At 38.9% G+C, this 24,126-nt stretch overlaps 1 protein-coding gene and 1 pseudogene across 1 annotated transcript in view; both read right to left on the bottom strand.

Moving 5' to 3' along the window:
* EML5 (echinoderm microtubule associated protein like 5) overlaps positions 1–24,126 on the bottom strand; it is a 197,726-nt gene that overhangs the window by 19,199 nt on the left and 154,401 nt on the right. The window contains exons 28-31 of the mRNA XM_006879132.1: positions 20,416–20,494; positions 18,247–18,376; positions 12,907–13,005; positions 7,896–7,916 (exon numbers count right to left, since the gene is read on the bottom strand). Of these exons, the coding sequence (XP_006879194.1) occupies positions 7,896–7,916; positions 12,907–13,005; positions 18,247–18,376; positions 20,416–20,494 (329 nt within the window). The remainder of the gene's footprint in view (positions 1–7,895; positions 7,917–12,906; positions 13,006–18,246; positions 18,377–20,415; positions 20,495–24,126) is intronic.
* LOC102856637 lies at positions 19,230–19,837 on the bottom strand (annotated as a pseudogene).

Genomic DNA, 24,126 nt, shown 5'->3' with positions numbered 1-24,126 from the left:
ATCTTCAGTAGAATCTTGCTTGCATGTGAAATCAATGACACTGTTCTGTAGTTTCCACACTCCCCATTTCTGCTGCTTGAAAGTTTCCCCAGTTTCTCTGTCGTCCTAAGTGAAAAGCCACAGCCAGCACTGTCCATGGTTCATGAGCTGCTCCGTCAACTCCAGAAAAGTGATTATTCAACTCAATGAAGTAGTTAATTTGGTCTCAAAAGTTTTTTAATAAAATAATAAGTAATAAAATACTAAATTGCCTTTGCTCTAAGTTATGAATTTGTCATAAATGCTGCAGAAAAGTATTAATAAGATAAACTGCCTAAGAGAAAATAACTCAATACAAAAATAAGTGTGATTTCCAAAGAAAATGTTCTGATAAATTTAGACTATATCATACATTATCTACTCTTAGTAATATACAGTCTGACCTGTAGTTTTTCAAAACCGTTAAAAAGCACTACATATTATATTTAAATCTGAGTATCTTTGAGTAAGACATGTTAAAAAATTTAATGCAACTAAAAACATTAAATTACATGGAGATACACACACATATATAGGTTTATCTTCTAATGGCTGGAGCTTCTCGACTAAATCAAGCCTGGAAGCAGGAGTGGCATCCACTTCCAAAATGGCTTGCCTCTGGAAACTCTATGTACGAACAGTGCTCAGGCTGTTCGTTCATAGGGTCGCTATGAGTCGTCTATGACTCGACGGCATTAAACAACAACAACAACAACAAGGCATTTATTATTAAAAAATAATGACAACAATACAAATAGTGAATTGAAGTGTTACACAAAAAGTAGACGTGCTCCTTATTCATTACAAGTCAAAGCAAGCCTCGGAGGAGCAGCTAATTGCCTTTTCACTAAGGAATCTGCTGCTGCCGCCAAATCCATTTTTTCAATATTACCTAATAAGTGTATTATATTCTAAGGTATAGTTACTGCATCAGACTAATACTCACAGGGTTTTTGAGACTGTAATCTTTATAGGAGCAGATTGCTAGTTCTTATTTCCATGGAGCCACTGCTTGGTGTTCAAACTGACAACTTTGTGGTCAGCAGCCAATCACAATTCACCTTTAAAAGGTAAATATACAGTAGCTGTTGTTTACTATAGAGTAGGAATCAACTTATAGCTGACCCTCTGGTGGGTTTTCAGAGACACTTAATTGCACAAGAGGACACTGCCCATCCTTCTCCTTTGGGTTGACTTTTTACTATCTAGTAGAAGATTGGATTTTTTGCCAGTGGTAAAAACAGAAGCACTGCAGTGAATTTTTATAAAAAGCACCTCTTGGGTTCTGGTAGAGGTGGGCTTGAGAAAGTGTAAAGAGGCCTGTTGCTACAAGCTCACCACAGTTTCCAGCCTTGCTCAGACAGTAATTCTTTGTGTAGGTTGTTCCAACAGTGTTGTGTCAGCCCATACGAGGAAAAGCCAGACTCACTGAAGGTTGTTAATTAAGAAGAAAGTGGCACAAATGCTCTATGTAACATGCTGAATTTCTATTTGGTCACAGAAAGCCTTACCAATCAGTAAATAGCATTTCATTTTTTTAGTAAAATATGTGGCATTTACTTTTTTGGTGTCAATTCAATTTTTTTCAACACAGTTTTTATTATGGGGTGGGGGGGGGAAGCACCTTTGCACATCCACATACTGTACTTGCCAAAATGTATTGAGGTGTAAGATAGTGGAGTTTCAAGAAATGTCACTCGGTTATTTCTGCCTCCAAATACCATAAATTACCAAAAATTCCATTCACTAACCACTTGAAAGAGAAAGTAATCTTCAGTAAATTGAATTACTCATCTTTTCATACTCTCATAAAAAGTTACAAGCGATAACAAGAAACCAGGATTCTGCATTTAAAATAGTTATGTGTCACTGTACTTTAAGACTACTATGCATCTGTTGTTGGTAGGTGCTGTCAAGTCAACCACAACTCACAGTGTCCCTGTGAACAAAATATCTGACCCTTGCTCTATCCTAGGCTGCCCTCACGGTCTCCACCATGCTGTAGTCACTGTTGCAGGCATGGTGCCATTTCAGTCCATCTCATCAAGGACATCTCCTTGCTACATTTAGTGTGTTCTCCACTTATATAAAAGGAACAGCCTCCCCTAGCAACAAGCCCGACGTTTGTGAGATGAAGCTTTATCATCTTTGTCTCCAAGGATCATTCTACCTGTACTTTCTCCAAGATATATCTATTTGTCTATGGGATAATTCAGCACTCTTCTCCAATACCACAGCTCAAAGGTATCGATTCTTCTGTTATTGTTATCCATCCAGTTCTCAGATGCATAGCAAGTAATGAGAAAGACCATGGCTTGAATCAGACAAATCTTAGTCCTCAAACTGAGATCACTGCTCTTCAGTAATTTGGAGAGGTCCCTACTGTGGACTTTTCCAGTGCTCCTGACTGCCAGTACCAAGGGTGCTGACTGTGAATCCAAGTAAGATGAAATCATCGACCATTTCAATCTTTTCTGCGTCTATCATGATGTTGCCTAGAAGGTCTGGTGATGAGAATTTTTCTTTTCTTGATTTGATGCTAAGACATAATCTATACTGAAGGCTGCAGTTCTTCATTTTCTGAAGCAAATGTTTCAAGCTCTCCTCACTTTAAGTAAACAAAGTTTTGTCATTTGTACAAGGTGAGCTGTTGATAAGTCTTCCTCTGATCTTGTTGCCACATGCTTCTTTACAGAGTCCACCTTCTAGTCTGTGTTCTTTGATCTTCTGCAAAGAAGACCTAACCAGGACCTCCCTTCCTCTTAGCCTGATGAAGGAATTTTAAAACACTCACTGCTCTTTAGAAAATGCCAGAGCAAAACCATGTGCTGATGGGCGTGAATCTAAATTACTGCACTGAATCACTGCTGTGGTTGGTGGGAGGGAGGGGGTGTAGTCCGCAGCAAGCACTTTGAAGTCCTCTTCATTTTCAGCAAGCAAGGAGAGGCTATTCCTTGGAAAGGGACATCATGCTTGGGAAGGCAGAGGGTTAGCAAAAGAGTGGAAGGCTTTGAACGAGATGGACTGACACAGTGCACCAACAGTGGGCTCAAGTGTATCAGAGATGATGAGGATGGCAAAGGAAAGGACAGGGTTCAGATCTGTTCACAGCACTGCTATGAATCATACTCTACGCGACAGCATCTAACATTTATGTCAGCAAAGTATTTGAAATTAAAATTACGGCAAATTCTCAGGGCTTCTGTGAGTTACCAAATAAGTGTATCTTCCTTCCATCTATAACAGCGAAATGGCCATCCATGAGGCTTGCGATAAACACAGTATGCCTCCTCTACCACTCCCCTCCCCGAGGGTCACCATGCACTGAATGGGAGGAATCAGAGGCAACAAAAAGCAAGCTCAGCCTGCAGGAGGAACCTGGGTGGTTTGCATCCATCTGCGGAAGCCCTTCGCTCTCTCCCACCACACACATTAATGATTTAGTGAAGTCGCGTAGATTCACGCTGAACAGAAATGGTGTTCCTCTGGCCTTATCCAAGGAGCAGGTCTAGTGTGCGTTCTGACATTATCTAATCACTTTTCCCATGAGCAGCCTCAGATGATCTCCCAAAATGGTTCGCTACTCGCCTGACCTGAAAAATCCTAAAAAATCATGCAAATCAAGAGGCTCAAATATCTGGGTCCATTTTAAGAACACCTAGGCAACTGCCCAAGCCATCAAGGGTATGGATATCCAGAAAGCCAAGTATCTGAAAGATGTCAGTTTGCAAAAGCAGTGTGTGCCTTTCCAACGATACAATGGTGGAGTTGGTAAGTGTGCCCAGTCCAAACCGTGGGGAATGGACACAGGGTCAGTAGCCCAAAAAGAGTGCCGAGGTTTTGCTGTATTTGCTTAAAACACACCGAAAGTCATGCTGAACTTAATGGATTAGATGTTGATTCTCTGGTCATGGAGCATATTCAGGCGAACAAAGCTCCCGCGATGCACCACTGCACGTACAGAGCTCATGGTCGGATTAACCCCTATGTGAGCTCCCCCTGCCATACTGAGATGATCCTTACTGAAAAGGAACAGACGGTTCCTAAACCAGAAGAGGAAGTTGCCCAGAAGAAAAAGATCTCACAGAAGAAACTGAAGAAACAAAAACGTATGGCTCAAGAATAAATACATCATCAAATAAAATGAAAATAACTTAAAAAATTATTTAATCAGTCTAAATTTGGAGATTTTTAGGTCCTGGTTCTTATAGAGGTTCTCCCTTTACCACTAGACAAGAGCAGAGAAACATATTAATGTCCCCTCTTGCTGAAGCACTGCATGGCCAAGATACAGCCATCCTCCAGAGAACCTAGGCTGTAGAACCCAGAGAGTTGGACTAAACTGGAGCTTCTGACCAAGCAAACTCAGGAGACCGCTCTCCCTCTTCACAGTTTGTGCTAATTGGCTCCCTTACCATTTTAACCACCAAGCGTAGAGTTTTCTGTTTTCAAGAGCATACAGAGGAATGCTAAAGATTAAAAAAAATAGCACCTATTAAGATTCCTAGTCTAGAGATTAAGGTAATCCACTCCATGGTTTTCACAATTACTTGCAATGCTTCAGAGAGCTAGAAAATGACTAAGAAAAAGAATTGATGCCTTTGAGCTGTGGTGCTGGAGAAAAGTCTTGAACATACCATGGACCACCAAGAAAATAAGTCTGTCTTGGAGAGGATGAAACCAAGTTTCTCCTTGGAAGCTAGGATTTTGAAGCTCCATCTCACATACTTTGGGCCTGTGGCCAGGAGGGACCGATACTTGGAGAAGGACATCATGCTTGGAAGGGTGGAGGGACAGCGCAGGAGAGGAAGACTCAGGATGAAATGAAATGATAAAATAAATAGGGCAATGGGGGTAGGTGTGTTGGAGTCAGTGAGACTGACTCAGGACAGGGCAGACTTCAGAGCTGTTGTACTTAGGGTTGCTATGAGTCGTAGGCAAATCAATGACACTTAACAACAACAACAACCACCACCTATCAAGACAGTCACTAAGACTCAAGAGAGCTCACTATTCTTGAACTGCTTTAAGGATCACAATTTTCTAATGCTTAGCTCCAGATTCTTTGATGGAATGACATAGCTTTGTCAGGAACTAAAGATGTTCCTCTACTGTTCACTGAAAACGTATTACGCAAGTACTTCTATGCAGATTATATAACCTTGCTTGGTGAAAGTTAAAAGGGAATGAAGCACTTATGAAAATCACAGACTACATCCTTCAATATGGATTATACCTCAACATAAAAAAAGCAAACATCTTCACAACTAACGTTTGCCATCCACCAAGAGCATCATTCTAAATAACCTGCCTTTTAAACTGACTACTGATGCTGTTCATAATGGCCTCAATCTTCTAGCAATTTTTTTTTGAAAAAAGAAAAAAAACCACACCAAAACTCAATAGTCTTAAACAAGTTAATTTTTTAAAAAAGTTTCTTCAGCTGCTATAATCAAACACAATTTAATGAATTCGTCATCAGCAAACAGTTCCGGGCTTGGCTAAGTCACTCAGAAATGTAGTTAGGCTTTAGCCCAATTTTCATTTTTATTTTTGTGAAGAAATTGTTATGGTGAAAAAAATCTATTTTAAATGTTCTAATTTTTCTCAATGTTGCGTTACTGTTGTTGGTTAAAAACCCCTGTGCTAAGGTTCTGTCCAGCGAAGCTGCTATCTGTTCTTTTAGAGCAGGCAGGATGTTCTCGGTCTCTGTTGGCACAGAGGTTAGAACAGTTAATTGCTAACCAAGCAGTTTCAACTTATCAGACAACCCCTGGAAGAAAGATGTAGTAATCTACCTCCACAGAGATGTGCAGCCTTGGAGCTGCACAAGGCTGTTCTAGATTGTTTTATAGAGTCCCTATGAGATGGAATCAATTCAAGGGCAGTGCTCTTTGAAGGCAAGAATGATGAGACTCTGCCTCCTATACTTTGGGCATGTTGCTAGGAAGGCCTATTTATTCCTTAGAGAGGGACATGATGCTAGGGAAGGGTGGAGGGTTGGTAAAGGAGAGGAAGACCCTCAACCAACTGGACTGATGTCATGATGCCACAATGGGCTATTGTGTGTCAGGAAGTGTGAGGATGGCACAAGGTAGAAGAGGGTTCAGGATCTTTTGTTCACAGGGTTGCTATGAGTCATGCTTGACTCGACAGCACTTAACAACAACTACAACAACAACAGGTTTTCACAGCTACTAACTACACATCAGAGAGCTGGACAATGACTAAGTTTGACAGAAGAATTGATGTCTTTGAGTTGTGGTGCTGGAGAAAAGTACTGAATGTACCATGAATTACCAAGAGAACAAACAGGATTCTCCAGGAGAGGGGAAGGGTTCTGGAGCTCTGTCTCACATACTTTGGGCATGTGGCCAGGAGGGACTAGTCCTTGTAGAAGGACCTCATGCTTGGAAGGATAGGCCAAGAGAGGAAGATCCTGTAGGAGATGGATTGACCCAGTAACTGTGATAATGGGAGTAGGTGTGTTGGAGACAGTGATATTAGCTCAGGGTAGGGCAGCATTCAGAGCTACTGTACTTAGGGTTACTACGAGTCACAGCGACTCGACAGCTGCTAACAGCATCACTGCACAATTAAGATAATAATTTGTCACCTAATTTGACAACAATATAATTCTTCTTTCCTGGTGGTATAGTGCCTAATATATATAGTATAGTGGCAACTAACCAAAAGATTGATGGTTCAAATCTACCAGTTTCTCCATAGGAGAAAAGTGGGAAGTCTGCAAAAATTTACAGCGCTGGAAAACTTTGGTCTCTAAGAGTTGCACTCAATTCAACAGAAGTGGTGAGTGCTTTAACATGGGATATTCAGACCCACTTTACTCTTAATTTGTTTTAACATGATATTCACTAGTAATTAAAAAAATGTGATGTGAGGAACACAGCATTCAAAATCTGTCAAGCTATAACTGTATCCCCACAATCCATTGTGTCAAACAGCACTGAAACACGACAGAGCATCACACATAGTCTGTGTCACCATTACATAGGTTACACTGTACAAATAGCCACTGATAATATATCAATAAACGAGCATACCTATATTCTAATAAAACTCTATGGATATTGAAATTGGAATTTTAGATAATTCTTATGCCATAAAATTTTATTCTTCCTTTGATTCCCCCCCCCCCAACTACTTAAATTAATAAAAACTATTCTTAGTTCCTAGACATACAAAAAGAAGTAGCATATCATATTTGGCCCCTAGGTTGTAGTTTGCCAACTCCCACTCTTGAGCTTACTCATGCAGACAGGGCAAGGATCTTAAATGTGTCTCTGGACTGTCTGTCAAGCCACAAAATCATAATTTAGGCACTAAGAGGAAAGAAGCACATGCAAGTCACTGGGAGCGCTTTTCTAGCAAACACCTAATTAATATCAGATTATGTGGACTGAAAATGGCCAGTCTCCTTCTGTGAGATTTACTGCCTCTGAAAATCCACTGGAGGGTCAGCAATGAGTTGGTTCTGAATTGACAGTACATAACAACAGCAACAGTGATCAACAGTATCTAAAAGCAAAGCTATTAGTTAATAGACTTTACAAATTAATAAAGTCTTTTAAATTTATAAAACCATGGAGAAAAGAATAAAAAATGGTATTTTTAAGTGCTAACAATGACCTTTTAAAAATGTATAATAACCGATAAAATATCAATAATGTATTAATTTTAAATGTGAAAAATTTTTTTAGTGATAAAATGCATTGATTTATATTTAAGAATGAAATCACTAGGTAAGAATCCTTACTTACTGTTAGAAAATTTTTCAAGTATCTTATTACTGAACAAGAATTTAGGCTACTGTAACTAAATATAATAAAAACAGAAAATGTGTGATTCTTCCTTACCTGACATATCTGCTGAATCACCTATAATGAAAAATAATTTTTAAAAAATCCATAAATAACATACTTACAGTAAAATTTCTAAAAACCCAATTATCATAAAATAACTTCAGCAAGAATGTATCAAATATGAAATTTACTTTATTACATTTAGTTAATACTCTTTGAAACTACAAAACATTCATTCCAACATACCTACATATTACCTTCTATTCTAACTTTTCATTCTTTGGATAACAATTTTACTTTATGTTTTATGAGATACATGAAATTTTAATAATAATTTTTAAAATAATATTGATATAATTTTAATTGATATGACTATTCTTTTGGCTCACAGCAAAAGGACCCAAGGAGTTCCAATACATTGCTAATTGCAGGGAAGAAGGAGACATAACCTTCCTGATAGAAATGATGGCAAAGCATACAGTATAACACAAGAAAAATAATTTACTGAAATCGGCCTAGCAATTAATCCCTTTTAAATATCTTTAATAATTTTTTTTTAAGATTAAAAGACCATCAAGAAAGGACTTTCAAGCATCTGTGCTCACTATATTTGTGGTGAGATACCTAATAACTGTATGTTTAACACAAAATTGTTCTTGCAAGAAAGAAAAATATTAAAAGCCCAGGAATCTCTTGGAGATAGACAGTGTTCTACTTTAGCAGAGTCCAAAGTACAAGGAGCAAGGACATAGGTTTAAAGACAAAGTGCACCTGAACCAAATCATGGTATTTCAATTGCTTCCTGTGCATCTGAAAGTTGATTCAGAAAGACTTAAAATAACTGATGTCTTTGAAATGGTGTTGAGAGAGAGTGTTGAGTACATAGCATGGGCGGGCAAAGGAAAAAACATTCATGTTTTGGCTGTAGTACAACCCAGGTTCTTCTTAGAGGCGATGACGATGAGACTTACTCTCATCCTTTGGGCACGTTACCAGTTCAGTCCTTGGAAAATGCATCATGACCAGAAAGGTGAAGGGGAAGAGAAAGAGAGAAAGACTGTCAACATGATAAACTGGGACAGTCTCTGTAAAAATAAGCTCAGGCATGCTAAAGACTGTGAAGACAGATCAGGACAGGGCAAAGTTTCGATTTGTTGTTTGTAGGATTGCTATGTGTCATAATTGCTTAAAGGCGTCTATCAACAACTACTTTGTACTTTTCATGGTAATACTTCGCTTTGTGCTTTGAAACATCTATCCACCTTTTTATTTCCCTGGCTTTCACTATTCTATGTTCAAGATCAAGTTTCATGGTCTATTCTGACATTCTTTCTTGTCTGTTAAATGACATTTTGCTTTCTTCATGTATGATTACATGATAGTTTTTCATGTATGACTGATTCAAAGACGACCACAGTGGGTTTGAGCATGACAGAGATGCCGAATGACAGATGGTGGGGAGGTGCAGAATAGGGCAAGGCTCAGACCTGTGGTTCACAGGGCTGCTACGAGGTGTAGTCTACTCAATGCACCTAACAACAACAACATGTATAATGCCTTGATGCTATCCATATATTTGGTCCTCAGCCAGTAGTGTTCAAAGAGTCATATCTATACTCTTGAGATTGACTCTAATTCATATGGAATATACTCAAGGTCATAGGCGGCCCTCATGGACTTGCTTTAATATCATCAGTTTCACATTGAACTTGTACATCTGTGCTATTGATGCTTTCTGCCACAGGTTCTAGCTAATATTAAGCTTCTCCATCATCTCTGTCACTATGTAATTTATTTTATTCTTATATATTCCATTAAGTAAGATCCACATGCATAATCACAATTTGTTGTTGTTAAGTGCCATTGAGTTGCCTGCGATTCAAGTGATCCTATGTATAACAGCTCTGCACCCTGTATCCTCACTGACTCTGACACACTTATCCACATTGCCCCAGTCTCTGTATCAATCCATCTCATCCGGAGTCATCCTCTCCTGTGCTGTCCCTCTATCCTTCCGAGCAAGATGTCCTTCTCCAAGGATCGGTCCCTACTGGCCACATGCTCAAGTATGTAAGACAGATCTTCAAAATCCTAGCCTTCATGGAGAGACTTGGTTTCACTCTCTCCAAGAGAGATCTATGTGTTTTCTTGGTGGTCCATGATATATATGTTCAAGACTCTTCTCCAGCACCACAACTCAAAGGCATCAATTATTTTTCTGTCATCCTTAGTCATTTTTCCAGCTCTCTGATGCATAGCAAGTAACTGCAAAGACCATGGACTGAATCAAGCACACCTTAGTCTCTAGACTGACATTGTTGCTTCTCTATACTCTGGAAAGGTCCCTGACAGAAGATTTACCTAATGCAGTTCTTCTTTTGATTTCCTGACTGCTGGTGCCAAGAGTGTTGATTGTGGAGCTGAGCAAGCTGTAACTGTTAACAACCTCAATCTCTTCTCCACCCATCATGGTGCTGCTAATTGTGGTGAGAATCTTTGTCTTCTGGATGGTGAGCTTCAACTCATATTGAATACTATAGTTCTGGACCTTTTGCAGCATGTGCTTCAGGTCCTCCTCAGTTTCAGCAGGCAAGACTGTGTTACCTGCATAGTGTAGGTTGTTGATGAGTCTTTCTCCAATGCCACAATCCTCCTTATAAAGCCCATGCTTCCGAATGATCTGCTCTTCATAAAGATTGAAAAAGTATGGAGACAGGATGCATCCCTTTTGTACTACCTTCCTGATTATGAACCACGCATTGTTTCCCTGCTCTGTTTTGAGGACTGCCTTCCTGGTCCAAGTATAGGTTTCATATAAGCACAATCAAGTTGTTTTGGCATATGTACAATAAGTCACTGTTCTTACAAAATTCTACCATGTGATCTCCAGTACTGTTTCTATCAATGTGTTCCTGTTTTCCAGCTATAGATTTTCTTTTAAAGAAGAAAGAAGCACACCTGCTAGAATTCTGCTCACAGAATGTAAATATTTGGGTTTTTTCTTGTTGTAAGCTGTCTGTATCTTTAGTACAAAAACAGCACCCCAGAAATGAGTGTGTGCTAAACAAATTCACTGAATGAATCAATTTTATTTAGCAATGTTTAACTGAGATGTGAAAAAAAAAATACACTGGTTAAGTAAGCAGCAGATAGCAAGGTGCTTTGATGACCAAAATTGTCACATGGCTTCTCCTCCATTAAGACCTGTGCCTTGCTCCTTATGCAGAATGAAAACTTCACTTTCAAAAAGCAGCACAAAGAGAGATTATTGTTCATGTTAAGACTCGCTGAGCTGGTCTGGCTCACGGGGACTCAAAGCAGCAGAAAGAAGGATCGCCCAGACCTGAGCCGTCCTCACCAAGCCCATTATTGCCGTCACTGCGTCAACTTAACCTTGTTGAGTATTTTCCTCTTTTGTGATGCTATCCTACTTTAAAAAACATGTCTTCCTCCAGGGACTGGCTCCCCTGATAATATTTCCAAAGTATTTGAGGTAAAGCCTCATCATCTTTGCCTCCAAGTATCATTCTGGTTGTACTTCTTCCAAGATTTGTCCAATCTTATGGCAGCTCAGTGCATTCAATGTTCCTTTCTAATACCATAATTGAAAGGCATCAGTTCTTCTTGGCCTTTACATACATGCACAAGCTTGGGGTCCTCAAGCTTGGGCATGCATAAGATGTTACTGGAAATGCCACGGCTTAAGTCAGGTGCACCTTAGTCCTCAAAGTGACATCTTTGCTTTGTTAACACTACAGGGGTTCTCAAAAAATTCAATCTCACTGCCACCGAGTCAGAACCGACTCAAATGCACTTTCTGGGAGCCTGAAATTGCACAAAAGGAGACTGCCCATCGTTCTCCTCTGGATTTGAACCACCAGATAAGCACTGCCTTTTGGTCAGCAGCCAAATTCTCCCTATGGACAATGGCACTCGAGTTAGACATACGCACTTACCGACAGAGATAAAAGTATCTATGTATAATGAGTGAATTCATGGTCTACTTTCTTTTAATGTTAGAACACATCATAAGAAGGGGAAATGCAATCATCTGTGGCACAACAGTAGAACCAAGGACCCCTGAGAATAAGTTCTGGCTGATCAGTTTTAAACTACTTTTGTGGAAAATGATGCTATTAAGAACTTATCTTATTCAAGAAGAAAAGATACGTGAAAAAGCTACTTTAAACCAATGAAATCCAACCAACTTAGAGATTTCTGTCATTTTTATAACCAATACCTCAAAATATTCATTGCCAATCTGTCAGACCCTCACAGCAGACCCTCTGGTGAGGTTTCCCAGGCCTGTAAATGGCACAGAAGACTGCACATCCTTCTCCCATGGAGCCACTGGTGGGTCCAAGTGCCAGAGAGCTGGGTGTGTAGTGCAGCCTCCTATGGACTGTGTCACTAAGCCCCCTGAACAATACCCGATTCATGAGTAACTGACTACATCTACCAGCAGCAATGTTATTATTGTCGTTAGCTGTGGACGAATTGGTAACCAGCTCTTGGCAACTCCACGTGCTACAGAGAAGAACTGCTCCACAAGTTCCCAAAGCTACAATTTTTTTCCCTCCTTCTTCTAAGGTTGTGTAAGCTTAGATAATGACTTGTCTCACTCAGAAGAGAATATTGGAATAGGATGGACATCTCTGCTATAGCAAGCCCAAATTGTGACAGTTCTGATCATCTGTCACAGAGTGTTGTTTGCATCACAGCTATCATTCTTATGGAAAAATCTGCCAGCACTTTTTCTCATGAAGCCACAAGTACATTCAAGCCACTAACCTTTTGGCTAGCACCAGACCACAAACCCCTAGTGGCCAAATTTATCAACCACTGCAAGATAGCACATTTTAAAGTTCTGAATTATCTGAACCAACTCAGACAACCAAAATGAAAGAAAGGTATCTGGAACAAAATATGTTCCTCAAAGCATGCTTTCTGTTTAGATTTTGACAATCTATAAATATACTGTATCTTTATTTCCCTCCTAGATATGGATTTATTTGAATGAGACAGATATTTTTAAATTGCTTCTTTTTAAAATATAGAAACATACCTACTTGGCCAGTTGCCACTATGTTGATAAATTTGGGGTGCTGATTTACAGTGAGGCACAGGATGTCATCGTTATGTTCCTGATAAAAACTCTGAGTCCCTGTAAAAAGAATAATTTGAAAATTAAGTTTGGAAATTTTAATTTATAAGAGTCAATGCAACTTAGTGCAGTAAAATACTCCTTAATTTATTGGCTTATTTGATATTCATTTTTTAACACTTACTATATGCACATTATTAACACGCGGTTAGTGTGCTGAGTAGGAACCGACTCATAGCTGACTCTCCACTGAGTTTTCCTAAGAACAGACAAAAGAATCTCAAGTCTTTAAAGTGCTCCTATTGAGCCCTCAAGGAGATAAACAATGTTTATCCCAAGAAATGGCTCATTTGACTGATGTATGAGTTGTGAAGGAAAAAAATTGAGAAATACAGTTGGAAAGACCAAGTAGAAATAGAATTATGGAGGATTTTTAAAAAGGGAGTTTGGGTAAAAGTTTACACAGTAAATTAGTTTTCTATTTAATTTATATATGCTTTGTTTCATGACATTAGTTGCAATTCTCTCAATATAACAAAATTCTCCTCCACTTCTTCCCTAGGTTTCCCGTATCTACTTGTCCTTATTTCCTGCCCTTTCCTGGCACTTACTGCCTTTTGAGCTTTGCTCTGTAGCAGATGGCACCCTTTTGTCTTGTGTGGTTAACTGTTCTGAGGATCAGGAACCTACTTCATGGGTGTCACTGTTCACTTTAAAAGCTTATGCCTAGTTTGGGTGAAAGATGATATCTAGGGGAGGATCAAGTTTGAAGAGTATCTAAGGGTCCTAGAAGTCTTCATCAGACCATTAAGTCTATTTTTTTTTAATGTTTTGGAATTTTGTTCTCTAATTTTTGAGTTATGTAGGATTTTTCCTTTTATTTATGTAGGATTTTTAATACTTCAGATTTATTCTATAGTCAGTGGAGATACACTGATGGGCCCCATTCCAGTAACAATAACAGTGAAGGGACTGTAGCAGATGACAACAGCACTACATGCTGCAGGCAGTAATGGCAGGTTTATCTTAAACCACAATTAGACACCATCTCACTGCAGTAGCAGTGGCAAAATTTAACAGCACAGCAAGTAATAAATGTTGGAGAGGACATAAAGAGATAGCTATTATACATTGTTGGTGGAATTGTGCAATGGTTTAACTACTCTGTCAATTTGGTACTTCCTCAAAAAGCTGAACATAGACATTTCATATGACCCAGGTATTCCACTGGTTGGAATATATATCAAGAGAATGAGAACTGAGGTACAAATGGAGACTTGTATACAGATGTTCATAGCAGTGTTATCCACCGTTGCAATAATATGGAAACAGCCCAAATGTCCAACCACAATCAAATGGATTGAGAAATTATGGTACATTCACAGAATGGAATGCTATACACCATGCAGAAACCATGATTTTGTATATACTACCTAACTTTGGATAGACTGGAGAGCATTGCGCTGAGTAAACTAACTCAGTCCCCTAAGGACAAATACTGTATAAAATCATTATTGTAGAATGAGTGTGAAGACACAAGAGGGGAGAGGGGAACCAGAGGAGTGAGGATGGGCGGGGGGTGGGGGAGGGTTAATCATAGGGTCGTACAATTTGATGGGTGGGTGGTGGTGAAGGAAATGGGAAAGATCCAGAGTGAAAAACAATTTATTTGAACTTTGTAAATAAACCAGTATAAAATAAAATTTAAAAAATAAAGATGTATAAAAAAAGATCACTAATTTTTGATAGATTACAAAAGATAATAAATACAAGGTCCTCTGAAAGCAAAACATACAAAAAAATAAAAATTCAGTAACTACGCTGTAAAGGCAACTATTATTTTAGATCTCAAAGTGAAATGTGTTTGGTAATTTCCAGGTTTGAAAATCCAGTTAAAGGAGCAAATACATGTTGTCAGATAAATCAGCAAATCAACTATTCAGCACTGTTCCTCCTATGAACATGGCAATGTCTCCTCAAATTCATGGAAGATTCTATAATGAGAAAATGAGAACTGCAACAGGTGCCAAATCTCCTCATCTTCTCTCTCCACATTTCTTTAGAAATGTTAATTAAGAAACATGAGTTTATGTACGTACACATTCAACCCTTTTGTATTGTTGCTTAGGTTCTCATTCTCCTTGAAGAAAACGTGAAGCCTCAAATAAAGAAGCTTTTCTCCCTAAGTAGTATGTTTATAATGGCCCAAATTTTAAGTGGGTGCAGTGTCAGAACACTTGAAAATTGTGTTAGCCATTGTGTTAGCTCCTGTTGGGGGGCATGGTCTCTAGCTACATTAACTGCAAATATATAATCTTGCCAATCATCAACAGTGTAGGTCCAATAGAAGAGCAAACACTTTCCATACTATGCGAGGACTGTGAAGACGTTGTGAGAAATGATGGTGGAGAGAGGGTGAAGTGACTGTGGCACTGCTGTGAAGTAACTAACTGTCACAAGATGTAACCAGAGGAACCTTGGAGATAGAGCCACAGTTAAAATTTTTGCTTGTTGGATGACTGAATAAAACTGCTCTGAGATAAAATGTGCTGGATGACCAAGGAAACCAGAGGTTTATTTGTGTTGCTTAACTGCACCCAGACTTTCACTTGTTGACTGAGAAGCTGTTTGAACTAACTGAGGAAGTGTGCCTTGTTAATCTGTCTTGGGACTGCTGGACTAAACTTGGGATTTGCACTGTGTGATATTCTTTGTCTCCTCTACTCCCCACCCTGTTTCTCTAATAAACCCCAAAATTGTAGTTAAAGTCTGTGAGTTAATTTTCAATGGACACTGGACCAAATGATTTGTAAAAATAGGTGTAGGAGTCTGTGCAGTGGCATGTCTGACCATATAGCTAATTATACAGTACTATGGACAGGCCATGGTCTTCGCAATCACTTGTTATGCATAAGAGAGTTGGACAATGACCAAAGAGGATAGAAGGAGAATTGATGCCTTTAAGCTGTGGTGCTGGAGAAGAGTACTGAGAATACCATGGACTGCTAGGAAAACAAACAGATTTGTCCTGGAAAGGGTTAAACCGGGTGGCTCCTTGGAGGCAAGGATTCTGAGGCTCCGTCTAACATACTTTGGACATGTTGTGAGGAGAGACCGGTCCTTGGAGAGAAGGACATCATGCTTGGGAGGGTGGAGGGACGGCGCAGGAGGGGAAGGCCCTCTATGGGGTGGATTGATTCAATGACTGGGATAATTGGGATGGGAGTGTCAGAGACAGTGCGATTGGCACAGGACAGAGCAGAGTTTAGGGCTGTTGTACATAGCGTCACTATGAGTCGCAGGCGACTCGATGGCACATAACAACAGCAACAACAACATGGATATTATTGATTATTATCCCCTTCATGAAGCAGGCAGAATTCAGACTTGGCCACCCTCAACATTGCATCTGCTCTTTTTGCAACGGGAAAGTGTCACTGATTTATGTGGGATCCTCGTGATTTATTTTCTTTAGGAAACTATAACACATAGATCATAGTTATGATTAATATTAATCATGGCGGGAGAATGTGACTCACATAATCTATTCTTTACTCATTGAGAGTTATCAGAAGAAAAACCAGAAAAGCTATTTTTGCCTCAAATTTAAGATTTATAAAATTTGTAATGATCTATCATAAAGCAAAATTAAAAATTAAATACCTAAAGTCACTACTCAGAATAATCACATGTGGTCATCAAATGATACTAAGATAACTTTATTTGTTCCTCAGCAGCCCAATAAGGTAAATGTTGGTGTTGTTGTTAGGTGCCTCTGAGTCGAGTATGACTCATAGCTACCCTATGAACAAAAGATCTGACCTCTGCTCTATCCTGCCCCATCTTCACATTTCCTGGCACCCGAGAGCCCATTGTAGCAATCGCTGTGTCAATCCGCCTGGTTGAGGGTCTTCCTCTCCTTTGTTGACCCTCCACCCTTCCCAGCATTATGTCCTTGTCCAAGTAATAGGCCCTCCTAGCAACATGTCCAAAGAATGTGAGGTGAAGCCTCATCATTCTTGCCTCCAGAGAGCACTCTGGCTGCACATCAAGAAATGTATGCTCACCTTCCCAGATCAAACAAGGAGCCATGAGCAAAGTGATGGACGTGCAGTTTCTTTAGCTCTCCCCCGTGGCTTCCCAAAGCCTTATTTGGTACCACCCTTCACCTTTTTCTCCTTATACTCGCTTTACAACGCTACTTCAATAATGTTTAAAGAAGTCATATGGAATAGAATTAAAGTGGCCAATGATCTCATTATAAAACATCACATCCAATAACTCTTCACTTCTAGTAGAAATGCATGAGTGTTGTTTACTATGAAATCCTTTTCTGCTGCTATACTTTTTTTTTGTAGATTAAGGTTCAAAAGCGTTTATTTCTGTTGTTTATTATGGTTCTATGAGTTAAAATCACAGGATAGCAATTATATCTGGTGGTATCATCCATAGGGAGTTGCACTGCTAACTGAAGGATAACATCTCTTTACCAGTTCAAACCCACCATTCACTCCTTGAGAAAAAATGAGCAATCTCCTCATATGCAATTTACAGCCTCTGAAAACCAGCTAGAAGGTCAGGCATGAGTTGGTTCGACTCTTATACTCTCTTAAGACTGTAAATTTAGATATCTGACATAGTACTAGAATATTATCCAGTATGAAATACTAGACTCCAGTCTAGACTGGAGCAGGATAGAGCAGGGGTCAGATCTTTTGTTCATAGGGTAGCTATGAGTCATACTCGACTCAGTGGCACCTAGCAACAACACCAACATTTACCTTATTGGGCTGCTGAGGAAGAAATAAAGTTATCTTAGCATCATTTGATGACCACATGTGATTATTCTGAGTAGTAACTTTAGGTATTTAATTTTTAATTTTGCTTTATGATAGATCATTGCAAACTTAATAAGTCTTAAATTTGAGGCAAAAATAGCTTTTCTGGTTTTTCTTCTGATAACTCTCAATAAGTAAAGAATAGATTATACTTATTATGTGTGAAAGTTTATTCTTTTAACAATTGTTTCTGAGGGGGAAGGGTGGGAGCAGAGGGCTGAGGATGGGCTGGGGGTGTCCAATAATCATAGGGTTGCACAATTCAATGGTTAGAGCGAGGTGGGGGTGAAGGAAAGATCTGGTATGAAAAACAATGTATATGAACTTTGTAAATAAACCAGTATAAAATAAAATTAAAAAAGATATCATCATCACCACCACCACCACCATCATCATCATCATCATCATCATCATCAAAAACCCAAGCAATTGAAAGCAAGAGGTGGATAATCAGGTTTCCTACCTGTAGCAACATTGTGCAGAATTCCAACAGATGCTGTGTGATAAATTATATCATCACCATCATTTAAATAGTGAACATTGTTCCTACAGTCTCGGCCTCGATAGCCAAAAACAAGCTCCAGAACAAGGTCCTGCAACAATAATGACAACAATTACGCAACTATGTTCCTCTTCACGTCTAACTTTTCATCATTATTTTCTTTTATGCAGAGTATTGCCTTTCTTTTGAATAGATGATGTATTTCTGTTTTACAAACTTGAAATCCAAAGATAAATTAGACATACCTCTCTAAACAACCTCTTTTGGACAGCTGAAATACACATCCCAGATTTTTAGTCAACACCCTACAGTAACACTTGGATCATGGATATTTTTAATGAACAGAAAATTTAAAGAATAAAGGGAATCATGTTATCTGAATCCAACAATTTTTAGTTCTCAAGATTTCATATAAATATGAACATACTCCTTGTGTCCAAAAAGGGCATTTTTGTTTGTATTTATTGTTAAGAAGAACAGCTGATCTGCCTAAACATAGACAAATTACATCAACGTGATATTCTGTTAAAGATCTAAATGGTGCATTCAGTCTCAGTGGACAGAAACTCTTTTTTTTTTTTTTAAGGTAAACCATCCAAGCAGTTTTTATTCATTAATATTCATAAATACACACAGCAGCTTCATTAGAGATTTCAATTTTCCTCTTCAGGTTGAATGTGGAGTATTAGGAGAGCCTTTTGCATGTCAAGGTACAGGAAGCAGAGTTCACCCTGCACTGCTACCTACATTTACCTGCTAGAAGTAAAAATTAGTTACATGGAAATGATTATCATATATATTTTTCTCTCTTCCTTTTGAATGTACACAATGTGACAAGAGTGACAGACCTGAAATTACAATCACCAAACAAACCCAAGATAGTTGTTGTCCACTTTCATTGGCAAATACAGCACAGAGGGCGTTGTCTGCGAATTGGGATGCCATCAAAGAGGAGGTGGTGGAGGCTCATTTCCTTTATTACTCTCTTTTAAATTTAGGTTTTCTAAAGCAACATCTAAAGGCATAATATATCTACACAGCCCATGGCACCAAAATCTGCCATCTCCCCCCGTTCGTCCTCGTCTAAGGACGAGCTCTCTTCACGCACTAATGTCGACAGAGCAGCTCTTGCACAAACAGGCTGCGGTCTGCTCGCTCGCTTTCCATGCACTGGCTCTCTGCCTCAGACATCTTAGGATCATTCAACCTTGTTAAGAGAAACTGGGAATTCTGGATGGTCTGCTGACTGTTTTCCGTGCTGGCTGTGTTGGCTGTGGCAGTGGACTGTGTGACTGTAGTGGTGACACTGCTCGTGTTAGTGTGCCGGGTTGCGTTGCGTGCCGTCTCCAGTTGTCGCCGTGCTGCCTTGTGCATGCTGCCGTTCCAGCTGCAGCTGCATTTGCAGTTGTTGTAACTGAGAAGCGGAAGGGCCAGAAGGGTTAAGCTGTCCTCCTGCAGAGTGTCTCACTCCTGATAACTGAGATAAAAGCTCAGCTATAGGATTCATGGCTTCCCTATTGCTTGGAGAATATGAACTCTGAGAAGTCCTCATTGGTAACTCTGTCACTGAAAGTACCCATTTTCATTGACCTTGTGGGGCTGAGTGGGGGAAAGAGGTGTAATAATCATCACCTTCCCTCAGTTTGATCCCTTGTTTTCAAGCTGATTCAACACAGTTTGCTGTTAATACTGGCATGAAAAAATGCCAGCAAGAACTTTACCTCTTCCTTAATTACTGCAGAAGGTTTCTTTGGTCAGGAAGAGAGACAGAAAGAAAAACAGAGCCTTCACTTAACTCCAATTACATGGATTGAAATTCTTGGTTATTCATTCTTTTAACCATAAAAGTTTACACCATTAAGGTAAGACACAGTCAAAATGTCTGCATGGCTATACGCAGTAACTACTTTGTGTATAAGCTGGGTCAGAAGTTCTTTGAGATGCAGGCCGATTTAGGTTATCATTTAGGGAAAGGGTAAAGAAGAAAACTGTAAACCTTTTTAAAAATGAAAATGAATTTAAAACTCAGATTGAGTAACAAATCAATGCTTACCTTTAGAATTAATGATAAAAATTGTATCTTTTATAAAATAGAAACACAAGTTAACATGGAAGTGGGGCTTTGCTCACCTCTATGGGCCTCTTTTTCTTGCCGACATTGTTTGTCTGGAGCTTCTCTGGCTGTGGTGGGGCCCTGCTCACCGGGGGCCTGAAGCAGAGAGAGAGAGAGGGCATGAGAAAAGGCACCTGTCCCCCTTCCCTGGGCCTCCCTCTTCTACTAACCACAAAGTCATATACTACACCTCAAACATGAAGCCAACCTGTCTTAGGACTGAGCCCTCTATCTTGAAGGAAGGAAAACCCACAACTTTTATTTCACTTGGGGTATATCTTTTTTTTTATCATATAAATAATAGCATAGGAGCAGGCTGTTTATAAACAAATATCTAAATGTTAAGTTTCATGGTGAAATGCATTATCAACAAAATGTGGACACTGCTCTAACACAGTATCTTGAACATTCTACACTGTGGGAGGGGGCTCTGGTGGCCTAGTGGTAAGGAACTGTGCTGCCAATCTAAAAGCACACAGCTTGATTCTATCAGCTGCTCTGCAGAAGAAAGATGGGCAAGTTCTTCCTGTGTAAGTTATAACCTCTGAAAACCCACTAGAGGGTTCACTGAGTCGGTTCTGACTCAATGGCATAAAACAGCAACAACATATTGCAGGCAAAATAAATCACTTCTCAGTTCAAATGCGTATTCATTCTTTATTCCTTTAAGCTTTTTAGCTTCTTGAACTTCCTAGCACTGACTGACATCACCATCAGTTTTTCAAGCAAGTAATTTTGCAAGCACAAAGCACTGTGTACCATGTAACCCTCTGCAAATGGTTATTAGTAGTACCTCAAAGGCTCTCCCTCCTCTTCTCCTCCATACTTAGAAACACTTAGCTTCACCTGTGGAGGACTTCTCACAACTAGTCTCCTCTCCTTTGCCCTCACGACAATTCAGAATCTGGTGGCAACCTGCAAGCAGGTGTATTGCTGCACACTATTAAATGTGTTCTACCTCACAGCAAAAAGATTTTGTTCCAATTTATTAGAGGGCAGACAACTAAAGTAAAGCAGAAACGACTGCTGAATTGTTGAACTTAGAATTCTTTTTGTTGGTTGCATGAGAATATTTTATAAACAATAAAAAAGGCTATCAAAACAAGATAATGAGAAAAAAGATAATAAAACATACCAAAACATTGCATTCCATTTTGTTAAAGCTACTTTCTTCAATAGGAAAGAGCTCTTTTCATTTACATGTGATGGGTTCAAATTGCTAACTGTTCAGTTAGCAACTGAATGCTTTTATCACCATACCACTAGAGTTCATCATTAGCTGGACAGTTCACAGCTTGAACCACTGAAGTATGGAGGGTTTTCTCTGATATTCATTAATTTTAAAAGTCTACCATTTTTCTTTCAAATAATTAAACTAGTAAACTGATCAATTATATTACTTACCTACACACACAATGAGTTTTTTCAACAATAAATCATGAAATGAGAAAAGTGTTAACTTTTCAGTGGGGAAAAAACTCCCAATATTCATGAATAAAACAAACCCACTTCCACCAAACGGGACTCATAACAAACCTCCAGCACAGAGCGAAACTGCCCTATCCGGTTTCTGTGACCAGAAGCCTTATGGAACCACCTTCCCCGTCTTTCTCCCGTGGAGTAGCTGATGGGTTCAAACCACTGATCTCTTGGTTAGAAGTCAAATGCTTTAATATGCTTTATACAACATAATTAAGACTGCTGGTATTTATGAATAAGCCCCATTTAAAGAAAAAAAGCATCTTCAAAATCTTCTTCAGGCTGTAATATTTAAGAAGGAAATGAAGTATATCTCGAACATATAATCGAAGTTGCATTTTTATATATACTATAAAATATATATATAGTATAAGTAGAGGCATGACTGATTGGTGACATAAAAATGAAATATTTATTAAAAATATATAAACAACACTAAAAACGATCATGGACCTTTTTGTTTCAAACCTTTTGTTTCTGAATGTCCCTAAAAGGAAAACAAAGATAAATGATAATATTTTAAAATATTTCTGCTACTACTCTCTGAAAGTAAATTTTGTTGGTAAAATTTATTCAGTGTTATTGCTTGACAGCTTTAATGTAATAAGTAAGTCAAGCAAATTAATAGGTCATTTCTATCTATATAATCTTCTGCAAATTAAGAATATCTGAATTTTGTAAAGATCACTAATTAAGTTATGCTGTTGTTGTGTACCATAGAGTTGGAGCCCACCCACAACTGACCCTCCAGGGTTTTCAGAGGCAGTTAACCACAGAGGAGGAGATGGCCCATCCTATTATTTAAATACTCATATAGTGTAAAACCAATAATTATACTTGTATTCACTCCACTGATGCTAATTCCAAGGTGGCGAGAAAATGTGAAACTGAATACTGGCAAAGAAGACCATGTAATACAGCTCATTAATGGTATGATAAACTCATACGCAGCTCATGGTAACATAAAAGATGATAAAAATGCACAAGGAGGCTTAGTAAACATAGCAAAGAGAGGATTACCTGGAACCCCTATTCAGCAGCAGGTAAAGAAGGGAAAAGATTATAATACAAATTTGAATGTAAACCATTAGTAAAATATTTCCTGTAACAAAACATTTTCACATTTAATGTAGATAAACTATATTGCATATATGAAGGTCTATTTTTATTTTATTACTGTATATAAGACTTTACTCCACTAATGGAAAGAAATTAGAAGATAACTGTTTTGAAAGACGTTAAATAAAAATGTATCACTCGTCTTTGCAAGAAATATTAAAAATAGCTATTTATATTTTTCTGCAGTCCAACTGGAATTTAAACACCAAACCAAACCATTTGAGTTAGCAATTTCCAAAAAGCAGTACCTGTTTCTCCAAAAGGCAGTACAGGCATAGCTCAGGATATTGTGGATTTGGTTCTAGACCACTACAGTAAAACCAGCTGTGAATTTTTTGGTTTCCTATTCTATATAAAAGTTAGGGTTATGCTAAAACTTAGTCTATTAATTGTGCAGTAGCATTATGCAGTTTGAAATATTGCAAGGATTACCAAAATGGGACACAGCGACATGAAGTAAGCACACGCCATTGGAAAAATGGCAACAGAAGATGTCCTGGTGGTTGAGTTGCCATAAGTGCAATTATCTACCAAGTACAATAAAGTAAAGGACAATAAAACTAGGTTTCCCTGTAAAATGTTCTCAACTAATTAAAAGATTGTTAACTGTAGCTGCTGTTAAGAACACCGTGTAAAGGAGCCTTAGGTTCTCCTCCTCTGAGCCAATACAATAAGAGTGATTAACTTCAGGGAAATGCTGGGCTACAGATCTTGGGAGTAAATGAAACAACCTTTTAAACATTTCCCTTAGTAATATAATGACTAAAACAGAATCAGAAAGGATCACTTATTACTACTAAAACAATTTCCTTCACATGTTTTGTGGCTGTTGTGTACCGTTGCTGTTGTTGTTGTTGTTATGTGCTGTCGAGTCGTTTGCGACTCATAGCAACCCTATGTACAACAGCCCTAAACCCTGCTCTATCCTGCGCCAACCGCACTGCCTCTGACACACCCGTCCCGATTACCCCAGTCACAGAATTGATCCATCTCATAGAGGGTCTTCCCCTCTTGTGCCGTCCTTCCACCCTCCCAAGCATGATGTCCCTCGCCAAGGACCTGTCCCTCCTTGCAACATGCCCAAAGTATGTCAGACGAAGCCCCAGAATCCTTGCCTCCAAGGAGTAGCC

The sequence above is a fragment of the Elephantulus edwardii genome, unplaced genomic scaffold, assembly GCF_000299155.1.
Source record: "Elephantulus edwardii isolate Elephantulus edwardi_28Jun2011 unplaced genomic scaffold, EleEdw1.0 scaffold00002, whole genome shotgun sequence".
Classification (NCBI taxonomy): Eukaryota; Metazoa; Chordata; class Mammalia; order Macroscelidea; family Macroscelididae; genus Elephantulus; species Elephantulus edwardii.
The sequence above is the reverse complement of the archived record's forward strand: the minus strand, read 5'-3'. Positions and strand labels throughout refer to the sequence as shown.